This window comes from Papio anubis, chromosome 11 (assembly GCF_008728515.1).
Source record: "Papio anubis isolate 15944 chromosome 11, Panubis1.0, whole genome shotgun sequence".
Lineage (NCBI taxonomy): Eukaryota > Metazoa > Chordata > Mammalia > Primates > Cercopithecidae > Papio > Papio anubis.
The window spans coordinates 31456328-31473454 of NC_044986.1; the positions used below are offsets into that span (position 1 = coordinate 31456328).

Here is a 17127-nt window from a genome sequence, read left to right on the forward strand (position 1 = left end):
TTGGGATGAAAATATAAGTTAACAACTTATAAATATGTGCCTTATGGCAAGCTTTTATGTTCCCCAAAAGATGGCTATCCCTATGGACTTAGTAAATTATTGGTAGGGTAGGACAAAGTGAGTGTTGTGGAGCATTCACTTACTTTTTAGATGCAAGTAAGAGGGAAAGATGGTAGAAGTGGTGGACATAGGGCCTGCACTGATTCAGCCTAAGGGAAAATACAGGTAGAACAGAACTGAGGTGTGTATGTGTATTTGTGTGTACACTTGATGAATGCCCAGACACGCTGAGAAATTAACTGGAAATGGGAGGAGTCAGCAGGCAATGTGGATTGGGACTGTGTATCAGGAGCATCACTGTAGAGGGCCTTATAGAGCATTTTTGTTAACACTTTAAAGATAGCTAACGGGTTTTCTTAACTAGGTCAGACTTACCTGGAGTCTCTTCTCTTATTTAACAGTCTGTGAATCCTTATATTGTGAAGCTATCTATCGTGGATGATGAGGCCACACTCAATGTGAGTATCTGGATCCTTGTGTATTGTCTTACTTATTTGCATTCAGTGGCATTACTTTCAGTGGAAAGTACATTTAGAACAGAGAGCAGAGGGCTGTTCTGTCAATTTCATCTGGTTATAGAGAGGGAATTAATATTTCTTTTTAGTGCATCAGTGCTACCGTTTTACTGTCTTCTGACTTATTATCATGGAAGGAAGATTTGAGGGGACATTTGCTTGCTAATCATGATGAAGTGGTTATGTTTCATGTTATAGTGTGCTGAAGTTGATTATCCTACAAAGTTAATAAATTACACATTCAAGAATAAGAAACCTTAGATGACTAAATGATGGGAGATTCCTTCTTTTAGAACTAACCAGATAGTATTTATAGCCTGACTTGGTGAAGCTGAAACATGGGGATGATCTGTATCTACTATATATATCCTTGAAAGTTTGGGAAATAATATCTGATCTCTGAATATAGGGAGGAAGAAGATGACCAGGTGTCTTGCTTTATTCCCTTTCCATCCTACCCTATTCCTTCTTTACAATTTCTTTTATGAAAAAAAATGCACACATGATTCATGCTGTGGCCTTAATTGATCTTTGTGTTATGCATCAGAGGTTCTCGGGAAAGTTGATAAGTCACTTTAACATGTATTGGATGCTACTTCCCTTTACATTCCTGTGGCTTGAAAGAAAGTAGCTTATCTATGTGCACCTTCGTTTAGCATGGACTCATTGTCACTTTGCTCTGGCTGTTTTTGGAGACATTTGAGGGCTTTTTGTTTGAAGATTCTAACTGGATCTTGTCTTTCAGAGTGAAAATGATCCCAGTGAAATTGTCAACAATCTGGGCCCTGGTCTGTTTCACTGCTTGATTATCCATTTTAATTGTACCTGGGAACATTAAGATAATTAGATAAGAAAAATCTTCCCAAAGAACTTCCTTTTGATGCTTTGACAGTGCCTTTCAGAATTTCTGTCCTTGTTGCCAACTTTCAGGCAGGACTTCCTGGGCTAATTAGTGTTCTTTCTGACCTAGTTCTAGCATCATCACCAACCCTCAAAGGCTGCTGTCTTATTTCACCTATGCTATCTTTTCCCTTCTAGGGAATGGGGCTTGTAATTGCTCAGGCTTTATCTGAGTACAACAGGTAAGTCCACCTTTCCAGAATGGAAGGGGGTCTGATTTTCATTTGAATTGGTTGTTGAGTTTTGTTAGAGTTCTTGGGTGAAATTCCCTTACCTAGTCCAAGAGTATTCAGAGGTACAGGCCCTGGCAGATGTATTTGCTCTAGCTTTGCTTGATGGCCTTAGCAGGGATTGTTTTTAACACCAGGGGAAAAGTAGCCACTAGGTTAGTGTCTCTTAAGGCAATTAGGCACATTCCTTTGCAACTCTTGATATTTTATTACAGAGCATTTTAACTAGTCTTCCAGCCACAAGTGGGCACTTCCATTTAGTCCAGTGTATCATACAAATATATAAAAAAGGCTGTGGAGACTGCTTTTTTGTCATCTTAAAAATATATAAAAGGAGAAAGTATATTAAGCCCTAGTTTGACAGATGTTTCTTTTTTATTGGGAATAAACCTCAACTTCCCAGAGTCCCTGTTTCTCCTGGGGGCTCCCTTCATCGATGCTTGCTTTCCCTTTTGCTGGAAGGATCTGACATTAGTGAATGGAGACCAGAAGTATCCTTAATCCTGGCAAGGGCCAGGCAGGATCTTTCATGCTCCTCTCTAGACTTTTCTCACACACAGTTGGGTATCAGAACTTCAAATCTGTCCCATCTCTCCAGAGAGTTTAGTTTACTGATTTCCTTCCTCCTCCTTTAAAAAGAAACAAGATTTTCAGTGTTCTAGCCCTAAAGTAATTTTACTGTCACACTTTTCAAGTAATAGATTGTTTAAGAAATAACTGGAGGCCGGGCGCGGTGGCTCAAGCCTATAATCCCAGCACTTTGGGAGGCCGAGGTGGGCGGATCACGAGGTCAGGAGATCAAGACCATCCTGGCTAACACGATGAAACCCTGTCTCTACTAAAAAAAAAAATACAAAAAACTAGCCAGGCGACATGGCGGGTGCCTGTAGTCCCAGCTACTTGGGAGGCTGAGGCAGGAGAATGGCGTAAGCCTGGGAGGTGGAGCTTGCAGTGGGCTAAGATCCGGCCACTGCACTCCAGCCTGGGCGACAGAGCCAGACTCTGTCTCAAAAAAAAAAAAAACAAAAAAACAAAAAACAAAAAGAAATAACTGGATATGTTAGGGCACTTTTGCAGCCTGCTTTCTAAGTCTAAGTCTCTCCCAAAGTAACCAGGCATTTTGGTACACACTACCTCAAGAGCAGACAGGTGCCTCTTAGCTTGCAGGGATTGTCGTAATGCTTGATTGTCATGATGCGTTAGTTTTCTGGAGTCAGAGAATTTTAAGAGTGCTCCACCCTGGCCGGGTGCAGTGGCTCACTCCTGTAATCCCAGCACTTTGGGAGGCCGAGGCAGGTGGATCACAAGGTCAGGAGATCGAGACCATTCTGGCTAACACGGTGAAACCCTGTCTCTACTAAAAATACAAAAAATTAACCAGGCGTGGTGGCGGGCGCCGGATGCAGGAGGCTGAGGCAGGAGAATGGCGTGAACCTGGGAGGTGGAGCTTGTAGTGAGCCGAGATCACGCCACTACACTCCAGCCTGGGCAACAAAGTGAGACTCTGTGTCAAAAAAAAAAGGGGGGGAGGCTTTGCCCTGATTACCCCAAATGCCAAAGACAAAGACATACTTGACAAATAATCCTAAAGTTGAATTTAGTTCTTTTTGTTTAGGCAGTATAAAGACAAGGAAGAAGAACACCAAAGTGGTTTCTTCTCTGCTTTAACAAATATGGTAAGTCCTGCTTTTTTTTTTTTTCTCCTGAAAAAAACAGAAACAGTGTTGTCTGCAGGGGTGGACAAATTGGGCTTCGAAGTTCAGATATTTGAAGTGATGGCAGCATGATGACGAGAGAGGCTGCTCAGAGCAGATTTTCTTGGGGAGTGTATTTCCTTTAGTGAATTTCTTTCTTTCTTTTTTTTTTTAATCCCCACTTTCGATGTACCTTTAGTGAGATTCAAAACCAAGTGAGATAGGGGAAAGGAGAGCTTTGGTTTCTCTGGTACTTCGTTTTTCCATATTAGTTAATTAATTAATTAATTTTTTAAAGGCTAAAGAAAAGGTACACGTTAAGCCAGAATTTGCTTCCTGAAGAGTTGGCTCCGTTTGGGCACTGACCTTGTGGAACACAGTATAGTAGGGTTTGGATCTGAGTCCTCCCGTGAATGCACCTTTGCTGTCTGCCATGGCTGTTTGGTCCTCATAGCTGGTCCCAGGGTTGAGCGATTGTGCAGTAGATCTGGGCCACTCTTCTAATAGCTTAGGGTTTGGGCATAGAGGTCTGAATTTTGGGGAAGTTATTGGTCCAGTTTACAAGACTCCAGGGCAAGGTTTCTTGGCATTTGGTACCAGATAATCTGGGGCTGATTTTGAAGAGAGAAATCTAGGAGATTCTAGAATCTAGGCAGATTCAGAAAGTCTATCTTCTGGGCATTATTATCCAAGTAATCAGTTCTAGGGCAAGACAATTTTTTGGTTAATTGCAAGAAGCAGTTGCCCCCTCTCCTCCTCCACTTCTGCAATTTTTTTTCCCCCACTGCTTATGAATTGTTCCTTCTGCCTTCTCAGCCTGTTCTCAGGGAGGGGCCTGATAAACGCTTTAACTCCAAAATGTAAATGAGTAAACTCTCTCAGGGGCTACAGAAGTATGGGTTTTGTATTGGTGTTTGATTAAATGAATTAGATACAATTATACTGCTCCCAGACATCTCTGCCTTTCAGTCAAGTTTTCAGAAAGTTTTGTACCAAACATACGAAGCTCTAGCAGCATAGGTTTGTGTATAGTTTCAAGCATAATTAAGGAAGTGGAAGAGGTATTTTTTAGGGGGAGTAGGCATCTTAGTGCCTCTGATATCATATACATTAGAGGCAGCCTACTCCATTTACTTATTCACTTGCTCTGACTAGGACACAAACTAAAGATTTTGTTATCTGAAAAATGGAGAGTGGATCTCATATAGACAGCTTTGGTCTGAAACCCAAATATTGTTCCCAAAGATAGCTCTATGTTGGCTGAAGTCAGCCTGCTTTTGTGAAGTTTTTCCTAGGTTAGTTTCTGACTTCAAATAAGCAACTTCTAGGAAAGATACAGAGTGATGAGGATGTGCAGGTTAACTGTCAGAGTGACTAAACTTACACACTGAAAAGGAGAGTTGGACAAAAGTACTAGGCTTTTTCTTTTAAGGCCCTTTTTAAGGCAAGATGATTTAGTAGGATTCTCATTATTTCATTTATTACTTATGAGTCTTTTAAGATTTTCAAAGTGGGCTGGTTTTGGTGTGTGTGACTTATGGCCTGAAGTTCCAAGTTCTCCCCAGCTGGAAGCAGGTTGTCTCTTTCACTGATGAAAGGCTTCCTAGGCACAAAGCTCCTCTCATATCCTCCTGCTATAAGTCTGCAATTCCCCTTTTCTTCCACAGGTGGGCAGCATGTTCATAGCAGATGCCCATGAGAAAATCTCAGTACAGTAAGTGCCTGACATTCTTGTGCAGTGACTGGGACTTTAGTGTGGGCTATCCTGCTGGATATGAGAATGTGCAGTGTAACCTCTTGTTAATCTTTTACAGAATCATGCTTTTGTTGGTGATTTTCCAATGTTTCATGGGTTTTGAACAATAATGGACCCTTAGACATTTCTGTTCTTCATATGTATTGGGCGACAATAAGCTGACAACTGTTGCCAGCCTATCTCTGCAATAAAACAAAAGAGTGATGGGTGTCTGAGCCAGTTGAGGACTTAACTGGGTTGAGGTGGAAAAACAGAGGGAAGATAATGAAGTAGATGAGAACTGCTCCTAAGGAATTAAAGTGAAGGCCCTAACTCTTGCCTATACACTTTTGCATATGCCCAAATGGCGAGTAAAGGGGAACTTTAGAAATGCAAAGGAATTGATAATGAGGTGCTGGGGTGCAATCCAATCTTATCTTCATGGTTATATTGTTTTAACTCCCCCAGTATAAAAGCCACTCCAATTTATTCTCTTTCTCTTTAGAACCAATGAGGCCATTCTTCTGGCACTTTATGAAGCTGTTCATTTAAATCGCAACTTCATCACAGTATTAGCTCAGGTTGGTTACATTAAAAATCCCAGTGTTTTTTTTTCTCCCTAAGTTTCATACCAGTTCATTCCATTGAAAAGCATATGTCTGTACTTGTTTAAACCCTGCTTTGCATTGGTAAGTGGTGGTAACAAGGGTTGAATCAGTTGCCTTTGTTTCGTGCTGTCCTCAACTATGTATGTTTCCATCCGGTGCTGAAATGAGTCTAATAACGTGCAAAGTTAGTTTTTTTGGACAGTTTACTGATCCTGTTAATACAAATGAGTTGTGATGACTTCATTTTGCTCACTAGAAATCCCTGGTATTATCTGCTATGTGGATTTTTATATTGGGCTTTCTGCTTTCCACACCACTGTGGAATTACAACTGGAGATAAAATAGGCCAAACCACTCATCTTATTATCTCACCAATTTCCAGAGGAAAAAAATAAAAAATATCTTGGCCAGGTTAAAGTTAGCTGTTAACAGATAATGTGGTTTATATACATTGAAAGGAAGTCATAGAATACTGAGCGCTAGACCCTGCGCTGTGGTTCATGTCTGTAATCCCAGCACTTTGGGAGGCTGGGGTGGGTGGATCACAAGGTCAGGAGATTGAGACCATCCTGGCTAACATGGTGAAACTCTGTCTCTACTAAAAATACACACACAAAAAAAATTAGCTGGGCGTGGTAGTGGGTGCCTGTAGTCCCAGCTGCTTGGGAGGCTGAGGCAGGAGAATGGCGTGAACCTGGGAGGCAGAGCTTGCAGTGAGCCGAGATTGCACCATTGCACTCCAGACTGGGCGACAGAGTGAGACTCTATCTCAAGGAAAAATAAATAAGTAAACAACAAAACAAAATAAAAAGCAAAAAAACCCCCAGAATACTGAGCGATGGGTCACATGCCTGAGGGATAGCCGCAGTAATTGGCATAGAAGAGGACTAAAGTAGACCAAGAACTCAAGAGCTGTCCATGAAAGCCCTTTTAAAAAATTGATGAAGTGTTTTTATCTTAAAGCCAGACTGTTTAAAATATGTATGTAGAGTTCTTTTAAGGGAAAGTTTGCTTATGCTTTTTCTCAAAGGGTAGATGTATATGGAATCTATTGATTTGAATTTTCACACAAAAATAAGGTCATGCTTAAAAAGCATCATGCTAGTTTGAGATCTGCTTCATAGAACACTTATGAGTTTTCATGACTGATAACATAGAGACTTTAGTTATTATTTTCACTCTGTTTCTTATCTGCTCTCCAAATCCTATAACTGATTTTAAAGGAAGAGGTGAGGAAGGTAAAGTGCTGGTAAAGCTGTTAGGGAAGAAAAGGGAAGTTAAAAACAGCTGTCACTCAGCTTAATTCTCAAGAGCTGATGTGGGAGGAATGGCTAAGAAAAGTCAGGGACGGAAGAGTTATCTGTTTTGGTCCCTACTGGGTGTCTCTCTATGTCTTTGCCTCCCAATGAAGGCACACACACTTTTGTTTGTTGTGGAACAGGAAGGCCGCATCTGAATAGCTCTTTTTTTTTTTTTTTTTTTTTTGGAGACAGAGTCTCACTCTGTTGTCCAGGCTGGAGTGCAGTGGCGCGATCTCAGCTCACTGCAAGCTCCGCCTCCCAGGTTCACACCATTCTCCTGCCTCAGCCTCCCAAGAAGCTGGGACTACAGGCGCCCGCCACCACACCTGGCTATTTTTTTTTTTTTTTTTTTTTTTGTATTTTTAGTAGAGACAGAGTTTCACCATGTTAGCCAGGATGGTCTTGATCTCCTGACCTCGTGATCCACCTGGCTCAGCCTCCCAAAAGTGCTGGGATTACAGGTGTGAGCTGCTGCACCCAGCTGAATAGTTCTTTTTATAGTACCTGGTATCCCCTTGACTCATCTACATCTACTAGTCAATTATGTGGTTATCAGAACAGCCTATTGATGTGTTTTCGGTTGATCTGATGAGATCCCAGGTCTGGATGGGATTGCAAATGTTCTCTGCTCTCTTGTAGAGTAATCCTGTATATTTGTTTACCCCAGTTTTTAATTTTTTTAATTTCTCTGGTGCCACAGAAAAACTTATGTAATGGAAACCTAGTTGCTTAAGATAAATTAGCACACAGAGCTTATTAGAGATTAGCAAGCATCAACTGTAATCCAGTACTCATGAGAACTAAATGCAGAAGTAGTCCCTCCTCAGTGAGCTTTCTTTCTTTTTTTTTTGAGACAGAGTCTTGCTCTGTCACCAGGCTAGAGCACAGTGGCGTGATGTTGCCTCACTGCAACCTCTGCCTCCTGGAGTCAAATGATTCCCCTGCCTCGGCCTTCTGAGTAGCTGGGACTACAGGCATGCACCACCATGCCCAGCTAATTGTTTGTATTTTAGTAGAGATGGGGTTTCACCGTGTTGGCCAGGATGGTTTCGATCTCCTGACCTCGTGATCTGCCCACCTCGGCCTCCCAAAGTGCTGGGATTATAGATGTGATCCACCGTGCCCGGCCTCAGTGAGCTTTCTAATTATGAGACTAGGGGCACAGTGGCATGCATCTGTAGTCCCACCTACTCAGGAGACTGAGGCAGGAGAGCACTTGAGCCTAGGATTTTGAGACCAGCTTGGACAACATAGCAAGATGCTGTCTCAAAAAAAAATTATAAGGTCTGGAATACCAGTCCTTATTGGTATTAGGCACTTGATACTCAGGGAGAACTGGATTTTCTGTTTTCTTACACATCTGTGTATCTTTTTCAGAGCCATCCAGAAATGGGCTTGGTGACGACCCCTGTCAGTCCTGCTCCTGCAACCCCAGTCACACCCCTTGGGACTACACCACCTTCCTCTGATGGTGAGCCCACCACCACTTTGCTTTTCTTGATTAATATGATCTTAGATCTCTCAGAGTGAGCATAACTGTGCTGAACAAAGAACGTAGTTGTTAATTTTTTCCACTAAATTTGTCTGTAGTACTATCCTTCAGGCCTCCTAAATTTCCAAAGAAAACTTTGGAAAAAGACAGTCAAGTTATTTTCTCTGTAAAATAAGCTTACATAACTCTAGCTTTTACTCCTCAGGGAGTAGTTGTAGAGGCATGGAGTGCTAGACCGGAAAGGTCAGTAATGCCTGTCCTGCTACACTCTCAGGGTTCTTGTGAGGCTCAGATGAGATATTTTGTGAAAAATGCCACCTTGTGATTATAAAGCCCTGAAATGAATGTAAAATAGTAAAGTTATCTGATGTTACCATTTGATCAGTGAGGGAATTGAGGCCAGAGAAATGAAGCAGTTTGCCTAAGATCAGTGATAGTGTAGACTGATAACCCAAACATGTGAGCAGGATCTTATCTATTTTGTTTACTACTATATGCCCAGCATAGTGCCCAGCATGGTACTTGCTTAATAAATATTCGTTGAATAAATGAATGAGAATGTGAACCTGGCATTTACTCACTGTATGTGTCTATCAGCCACTCCCAGTTGGAAATGACAGGCTTTGAGTGTATTATAATTGGGAGTTTGGTGGATATGTAAGATTTCTCTCCCTCAAAACAACAACAGTGAAAATTTCCTCTTCATAAATCTTACGGCTGGAACCTAAGAAAAAGGCAACAGAAAAGAAATTATGAATTTTTGCCAAAAACTTTGAGGTCTATTATAGGCTGAGTGTGTTTGGTGGAATATTGTAACCTAAAAACAATCTATGTTAATATTTGATGTTGTAGCTCAAAGATTGAACTTATTTTGGGTAAAGAAGTATAGGGCCGGGCGCGGTGGCTCAAGCCTGTAATCCTAGCACTTTGGGAGGCCGAGACGGGTGGATCATGAGATCAAGAGATTGAGACCATCCTGGCTAACACGGTGAAACCGCGTCTCTACTAAAAAAATACAAAAAACTAGCCGGGCGAGGTGGCGGGCGCCTATAGTCCCAGCTGCTCGGGAGGCTGAGGCAGGAGAATGGCGTAAACCTGGGAGGCGGAGCTTGCAGTGAGCTGAGATCCGGCCACTGTGCTCCAGCCTGGGCAACAGAGCGAGACTCCATCTCAAAAAAAAAAAAAAGAAGTATAGACAATCCAACTTTGATCCTTTCTTTTTGCCTCCCCACTGTTTGTATGTGAAATGACCTTCTTTATTCTTTCTCTCCTTTAAGTTTTCATATACTACCTGTGGCAGTAACATTTCCAGGCAGTATAAACAGTACAGAACTATGACAGGGAGATGCCATTGTTAGTCATATGTATGGTAGCAAATTGGATCTGTTTAGAATTGAAAGCCAAATCCCAAAATACCTTTTTTTTTTTTTTTGGGGACGGTCTTGCTCTGTCATTTAGGCTAGAGTGTGGTGGTGTGATCTTGGCTCACTGCAACCTCTGCCTCCCAGATTCAAGTGATTCTCATGCGTCAGCCTCCTGAGTAGCTGAGATTACAGGCATGCACCACAATACCCGGCTAATTTTTGTGTGTGTTTGTTTGTTTATTTATTTATTTATTTATTTATTTTTGAGATGGAGTCTCACTCTGTTGCCCAGGCTGGAGTGTAGTGGCGTGATCTCAGCTCACTGCAACCTCCACCTCCCGGGTTCAAGTGATTCTCCTGCCTCAGCCTCCCTGGGACTACAGGTGCATGCCACCATGCCCAGCTAATATTTTGTATTTTTAGTAGAGATGGGGTTTCACAGTGTTAGCCAGGATGATCTCAATCTCCTGACCTCATGATCCATCTGCCTTGGCCTCCCAAAGTGCTAGGATTACAGGCGTGAGCCACCACACCTGGCCAATATTTGTATTTTTAGTAGAGATGGGGTTTCACCATGTTGGCCAGGCTGGTCTTGAACTCCTGACCTCAGGTGATCCGCCTGCCTTGGGCTCCCAAAGTGCTGGGATTACACGCATGAGCCACCATGCCCAGCCCCAAAATATCTTACTGAGAAGGAGCACAAGTAGTAAGGATTGCCTACTTGTCTCTGTTTATTCAGGCCACAGAATAACCCAATGGAAATACTGTACTTTCTCTTTAAGAATGAAGCCTGCCCGGTTACCATGGATATCGAAAACCATATATATATATATATATATGTATGTATGTATGAGTTCCATGTGCTGTTGGGGTTTGGATGCTTCAGAGAACTGCCTTTCAAACTGTTCATTGTGAACACTTCCACCCACACACTTGATTATGCAGTGGCAGGATTTGTGCTTACTTACCTACAACCAGTGAGCTTTTATTTTTTCTAGTGGGAAGATCAAGTCAGCCCACTTTCAAATGACTGTCTCCCTTGACAAAAGCTGCTGGGAAGAATTATGAAGCCAAAGATCAAGGAATGACTCTTCCTTAGGAAGAAGATTTTAATTTGTGAGGGATTTTATTCTGTCTCTGTTCTATTTGTTCTTTTCCCTGTCTCCTAACTCATTTCCTTCGTGGGGTTCCTAAGTATTACAACCTTGTTTTTAATTTTTGGATCTTAATTATAGTGGTATTCAGTAGCCCAGTTATATTTAAAGGTATGTCACTGGAGCCATATTTTTAAAAGCCGGCAGTTTAGCTATAACATTTGTTCTCAGCTCAGACTTTACATTTGACAACTCAGCCTTGGCATGAGAGGACTTTCTGGTAAACTAAAAATACATATACTTCTATATTTTTACATATTATGTAAGATAGTTTTCCAGTAATTGCTGCGTATGAGCAGGAAAAAAGTCCCACTTAACAGTTAGGTGCCTCCTTGTATTGGACAAAGGGATGATTATGGGTTCTGAGCTTCAGAATAGGCTGTGGTTTGAAATGACATTCTTGGGTCGTTAACCCATAACATGAATTAAAACCTTATAGTATTTCAACTTAAAAATTTGTCTTATATTAGCTCTTGGAGGCCTAACTGGGAAAATAGCAGGGGTTGGGCATGCTGATTTCTTTTCATAAGGCTTTTTGTTGTGCTTGCTGTTTATTATGGGTTCATAATATGCAAATGTTCCTCACTGTTAATAAACGTTCTCTGCTTATATCGTAATAACTCCAGGGGGATCTGTTACGGTTATGAATACATATTATGAGTAATATTCCAAAGTCAACTGAGCCTTCATGGCTGAAAATGTAGCAGAAAGCCATAGATTCTCTAGCTTTTCTGGGCCATTATAAGACTTCTTTAACTTATATATTATGTCTTAGGCGGTGTAAAAGCACTTAACAAGAGGTCTGAGTCTAATTTAAAGTCTTAGAATTTTGGGAAACCTACATTAAGACTGTGTTCTGGGCTGGGAACAGTAGCTCATGCCTTAATCCCAACACTTTGGGAGGCCCAAGGTGGGTGGATTGCTTGAGGTCAGGAGTTCAAGACCAGCATGGCCAACATGGTGAAACCCCATCTCTACTAAAATACAAAAATCAGCTGAGCATGGTGACGGGCACCTGTAATCCTGGCTATTTGGGAGGCTGAGGCAGGAGAATTGCTTGAACCCAGGAGGCAGAGGTTGCAGTGAGCCGAGATGGCACCACTGCACTCCAGCCTGGGCAACAGAGCGAGACTCTATCTCAAAAAGAAAAAAACCAAAAAAACAAAAAACAAACTGTGTTCTGTATGGGTCAGCACTGGTCATTAGAGACCAATTATCCCTCATTGTTCACTGGGACTGTGGCTCAGTTCCCAGGCTGTTCCAGTCAGTAATGTTCATCTGTTTGTATTTATGTATTTATTTGTGACAGAGTCTCGCCGTGTCACCCAGGCTGGAGTGCAGTGCAGTGGCACCATGTTGGCTCACTGCAACCTCTGCCTCCCGGGTTCAAGTAATTCTCCTGCCTCAGCCTCCCTAATAGGTGGGATTATAGGCACCGGCCACAATGCCCAGCTAATTTTTGTATTTTTAGTAGAGATGGGGTTTTACCAGGTTGGCCAGGCTGACCTCGAACTCCTGACCTCAGGTGATCTGCCCAACTCGGCCTCCCAAAGTGCTGGGATTACAGGCATGAGCCACCGTGCTTGGCCTGTTCATCTGTTTTCAGTCTACTATTCCTTTTCAGTTCCCTTTCGGGGGAAAGGGAATTCTATCACTTAATAGTGGTAGAATTTGAATATAGTTCTGCCTTAACATTTTCCCCTCTCTGTCTTGGGTACGTCCAGCCTAAAGACTTGTTCTCAAAATTCAGCAAGATTTCTCCTTGTTAGGAAGGAATCATCACTGATTTTAAGTAGGAGACCCATCAAAGTAAAACTCATTTATATTCAGTACAGATTTTTCCTTTAGGTAGAAATCAAAGTACCTTTAAGAATGGCCTTAAACTCTTTGGGGGTACTTGGGGCAGGAAGTAACATACCCTTCCCAGGATGCTGGGAGAAAAAGCACTGTTGCCGGGCGCGGTGGCTCAAGCCTGTAATCCCAGCACTTGGGAGGCCGAGACGGGCGGATCACGAGGTCAGGAGATCGAGACCATCGTGGCTAACACGGTGAAAAGTCTCTACTAAAAAAAGTACAAAAAACTAGCCGGACGAGGTGGCGGGCGCCTGTAGTCCCAGCTACTCGGGAGGCTGAGGCCAGAGAATGGCGTAAACCCAGGAGGCGGAGCTTGCAGTGAGCTGAGATCCGGCCACTGCACTCCAGCCTGGGCGACAGAGCAAGACTCCGTCTCAAAAAAAACAAAAACAACAACAACAACAAAAAAAAACCAAAAAAATAGAAAAAGCACTGTTCTTGGACACTGGCCCTAGGTAGGAGAGCAGGTCACTGGCCTTAATTTGGGGAATAGGAAGGGGACTCTACAGGGTTAGGAAGAGTAGATAGAAGTTTTATGATGAGCACTTGGTCCTCCCTCTGTTGTGGAAAAAGCTTATTTAGTGATTTTTTTGCCTGCTGGCAAATTGGCTATGTGGGTAGAAGTGTTAGATGGAATATGTTGCAGGCTAAGTGCATTTTATCTGTTCTATTCCAGTTATAAGTTCTGTGGAACTCCCACTGGATGCAGATGTACAGACCAGTAATCTACTGATAACGTTTTTAAAGTATAGCTCAATTGTCATGCAGGACACCAAAGGTAAGCCATAGCTATTTTGGGGGCTCAGGAAGTAGAAGGTGTGGCAGGCAGCTGGCATCAAACAGCAACATTAATATTTTGAATCTTTGACAAGATGAACCCTTGGGGCCTTGTGTACTTGGTCTTCATTGGTGGAAAACAGTGATATCTCACTGCTAGATGGCAATTAGGTGGTGTTGGGAAAACCTGAAGCTGGAGGGGTGTACTGAAAAATAGAACAGGAAAAAAGTTGGTCTCTATGAAAACTAACAAATCTTCTTAGCAGATCGTGGTAAGTAGATGCAGACTCTTATGTGTGGGAAGTGGAGGGATTAACACGCTTCAGGGAATTCCCTTTTGAGGACAGGAACTGAAAGCATCAGCTCGTGGTGAGAATCAGAGGACTGTCGTATACAGTACAGTAGGAAGAGGTGAGATTCAGAGGGACTGTGTTCTTAAGCACTTAAAATAGAAGTGTCAGTACCCATCCTAGAAATGCAAGAGTGGAAGTGGGAGAGGATTGAGTGTTGGAAAAGTTTGAGGTTTTGTTGTGTGATGTCCTGTTTTTCCTCTGTTTATGATTTTGCTATGACTTTTTACTTGGTGGTAGAGTAGTGGAGTGGTTGTCCTAGGAAGGGGTTGGGAGAAGACCCAGCAAATTCTTTTTTTTTTTTTTTTTTTTTTGAGACGGAGTCTCACTCTGTAGCCCAGGCTGGAGTGCAGTGGCCGGATCTCAGCTCACTGCAAGCTCCGCCTCCCGGGTTCACGCCATTCTCCGGCCTCAGCCTCCCGAGTAGCTGGGACTACAGGCGCCCGCCACCTCGCCTGGCTATTTTTTGTATTTCTTAGTAGAGACGGGGTTTCACCGTGTTAGCCAGGATGGTCTCGATCTCCTGACCTCGTGATCCGCCCGTCTCGGCCTCCCAAAGTGCTGGGATTACAGGCTTGAGCCACCGCGCCCGGCCTGACCCAGCAAATTCTATCCAGTAAATATCTTAGTTTTGTTTTTCCCCCTACTTAGCATTTTTATTTATATGGATATATGTGAGTGTTCACAATTTTTGTGTGTTTGTGTTTATTGTGTAAAGTATATATAACAAAATTTACCATCTTAACCATATTTAAATGTACTATTTAGTTGCATTACCTACTTCCATATTTTTGTACAACCATCATCACTGGCTGGGTGCGGTGACTCATACCTGTAATCCCAGCCCTTTGGGAGGCCGAGGCGGGAGAATCACTTGAGGCCAGGAGTTCACGACTAGCCTGGCGAACATGGCAAAACCTTGTCTGTACTAAAAATACAAAAATTAGCCGGGTGTGGTGGCATGTGCCTATAATCCTAGCTACTCGGGAGGCTGAGACAGGAGAATCACTTGAACCCGGGAGGTGGAGGTTGCAGAGAGTTGAGATCATGCCACTGCACTCCAGCTTGCATGACAGAGCGAGACTCTATCTCCAAAAAAAAAAAAAAAAAAAAAAAAGCTGGGCGTGATGGTTCACGCCTGTAATCCCAGCACTTTGGGAGGCCAATGTGGGCGGAGATTGAGACAGTGGTGAAACTCCATCTCTACTAAAAAAAAAAAAATGCAAAAAAATTAGCCGGGCGCAGTGGTGGCCAGCTGTAGTCCCAGCTACTCGGGAGGCTGAGGCAGGAGAATGGCGTGAACCCAGGAGGCGGAGCTTGCAGTGAGCCGAGATCGCACCATTGCACTCCAGCCTGGGCGACAGAGAGAGACTCCTTCTCTAAAAATCATAAAAATAAAAAAGAAACCCATCATCATCCATCTCTAGAACTTTTTCTTTTTCTTTTTTTTGAAGGCAGGATCTCAGTCTGTCACCCAGACTGGAGTGCAGTGGTGTGATTTCAGCTCACTGCAGCCTCGACTTCCTGGGCTCAGGCAATTCTCCCACCTCAGCCTCCTGAGTAGCTGGGACTACAGGTGTGCACCACCATACGTGGATAATTTTGTGTGTGTGTGTGTATTTTTTGTAGATACGGGGTTTTGCCGTGTTGCCAGGCTGGTCTTGAACTCCTGGGCTCAAGTCATCTGCCCACCTTGGCCTCCCAAAGTACTGGGATAACAGGTGTGAGTCACCGCACCTGGCCTCAGAACTTTTTCATCTTATGAAATGGAAACTCTGTACCCATTAAACACTAACACTCCATTTTCCCCTTGCCCCAAGGCCTGGCAGCCACCATTCTGCTTTCTGCCTGTATAAATTTGACTACTCTAGGAACCTGATATAAGTGGAATATATCCCAGTTTTAGGATTGCCTGGAAGTAAGCCTTTGATTTCATGGTGACACTGAGCTAGCATTTTTTTCCCCATTTTTTGTAATGAAAAAATTCTAGTATACAGAAGTTGAAAATAATTATGAAGTGATTTACCTATATACTCATTAACATTTTGCCATACTTGGTTTGCACTTAAATTTCTTTCTGTGTATCGTTGTTGTTAATTTGTCTGAATCATTTTATTTTATTTTATTTTATTTTTTTTGAGACAGAGTCTTGCTCTGTTGCCTAGGCTACAGGGGAATCGCAGCCAAGGCTCACTGCAACCTCTGCCTCCAAAGTTCAAGCCATTCTCCTGCCTCAGCCTCTGGAGTAGCTGGGACTACAGGCACGTGGCATCACACCTGGCTAATTTTTGTATTTTTGGTGGAGACAGGGTTTCACCATGTTGACCAGGCTGGTCTCAAACCCCTGACCTTGTGATCCGCCTACCTCGGCCTCCCAAAGTGCTGGGATTACAGGCATGAACCATCACACCCGGCCTGGCTGAATTATTTTAAATGAAGTTGCAGACATCATAACTCTGCTTTACACATAAGTCCTTTAACTTATATTAAAGACATTTTCCTAGATATCCAGAATACCATTATTATATCTGAGAAAGTCAACAGTAATTCTCTAATATCATGTAATATTTAGTCCCTGTTTCAATATCCCCATTTGTCCCCAGAATGCTTGCTTTCTTGGGGCACAAAGCTAGCATTTTAATGAACATTTTTATTAGCATTTCTTTTGGTACCTACAGGTTGATCCTGTGGGCTTCTTCTATTTAAAAGGATTTTTTGACCAGGCGCTGTGGCTCACGCCTGTAATTCCAGCACTTTGGGAGGCCTAGGCTGGAGGATCACCTGAGGTCAGGACTTTGAGACCAGCCTAGCCAACATGGTGAAACCCTGTCTCTACTAAAAATACAAAAATCAGCCAAGCATGGTGGTGGGCGCCTGTAATCTCAGCTGCTTGGGAGACTGAGGCATGAGAATCGCTTGAATGCGGGAGGCGGAGGTTGCAGTGAGCCAAAATCACGCCACTGCACTCTAGCCTGGGCGACAAGGGGAAAACTGTCTCCAAAAAAAAAAAAGAATTTTTTTCCTAATTACAAAAATAATTGAAATATTCTTTTTTTTTTTTTTTTTTTTTTTTTTTTTTTTTTTTTTTTTTTT

At 42.7% G+C, this 17127-nt stretch overlaps 1 protein-coding gene across 10 annotated transcripts in view; it reads left to right on the top strand.

Annotated features, from left to right (window-relative positions):
- Positions 1 to 17127, top strand: part of ARMH3 (armadillo like helical domain containing 3) — a 223943-nt gene that overhangs the window by 45505 nt on the left and 161311 nt on the right. For 8 of the 10 annotated variants that reach the window (XR_651912.4, XM_009215222.4, XM_009215224.4 and 5 more), the window contains 7 exons: positions 462 to 518; positions 1614 to 1657; positions 3321 to 3381; positions 5067 to 5113; positions 5640 to 5715; positions 8421 to 8514; positions 13584 to 13685. Coding sequence is in view for 9 of the 10 variants with exons in the window: in XM_009215222.4 (XP_009213486.1) it covers positions 462 to 518; positions 1614 to 1657; positions 3321 to 3381; positions 5067 to 5113; positions 5640 to 5715; positions 8421 to 8514; positions 13584 to 13685 (481 nt within the window). In the remaining variant the exon portion in view is untranslated. The remainder of the gene's footprint in view (positions 1 to 461; positions 519 to 1613; positions 1658 to 3320; positions 3382 to 5066; positions 5114 to 5639; positions 5716 to 8420; positions 8515 to 13583; positions 13686 to 17127) is intronic. The other 2 variants (XM_009215225.4, XM_009215226.4) reach the window with 1 other exon arrangement.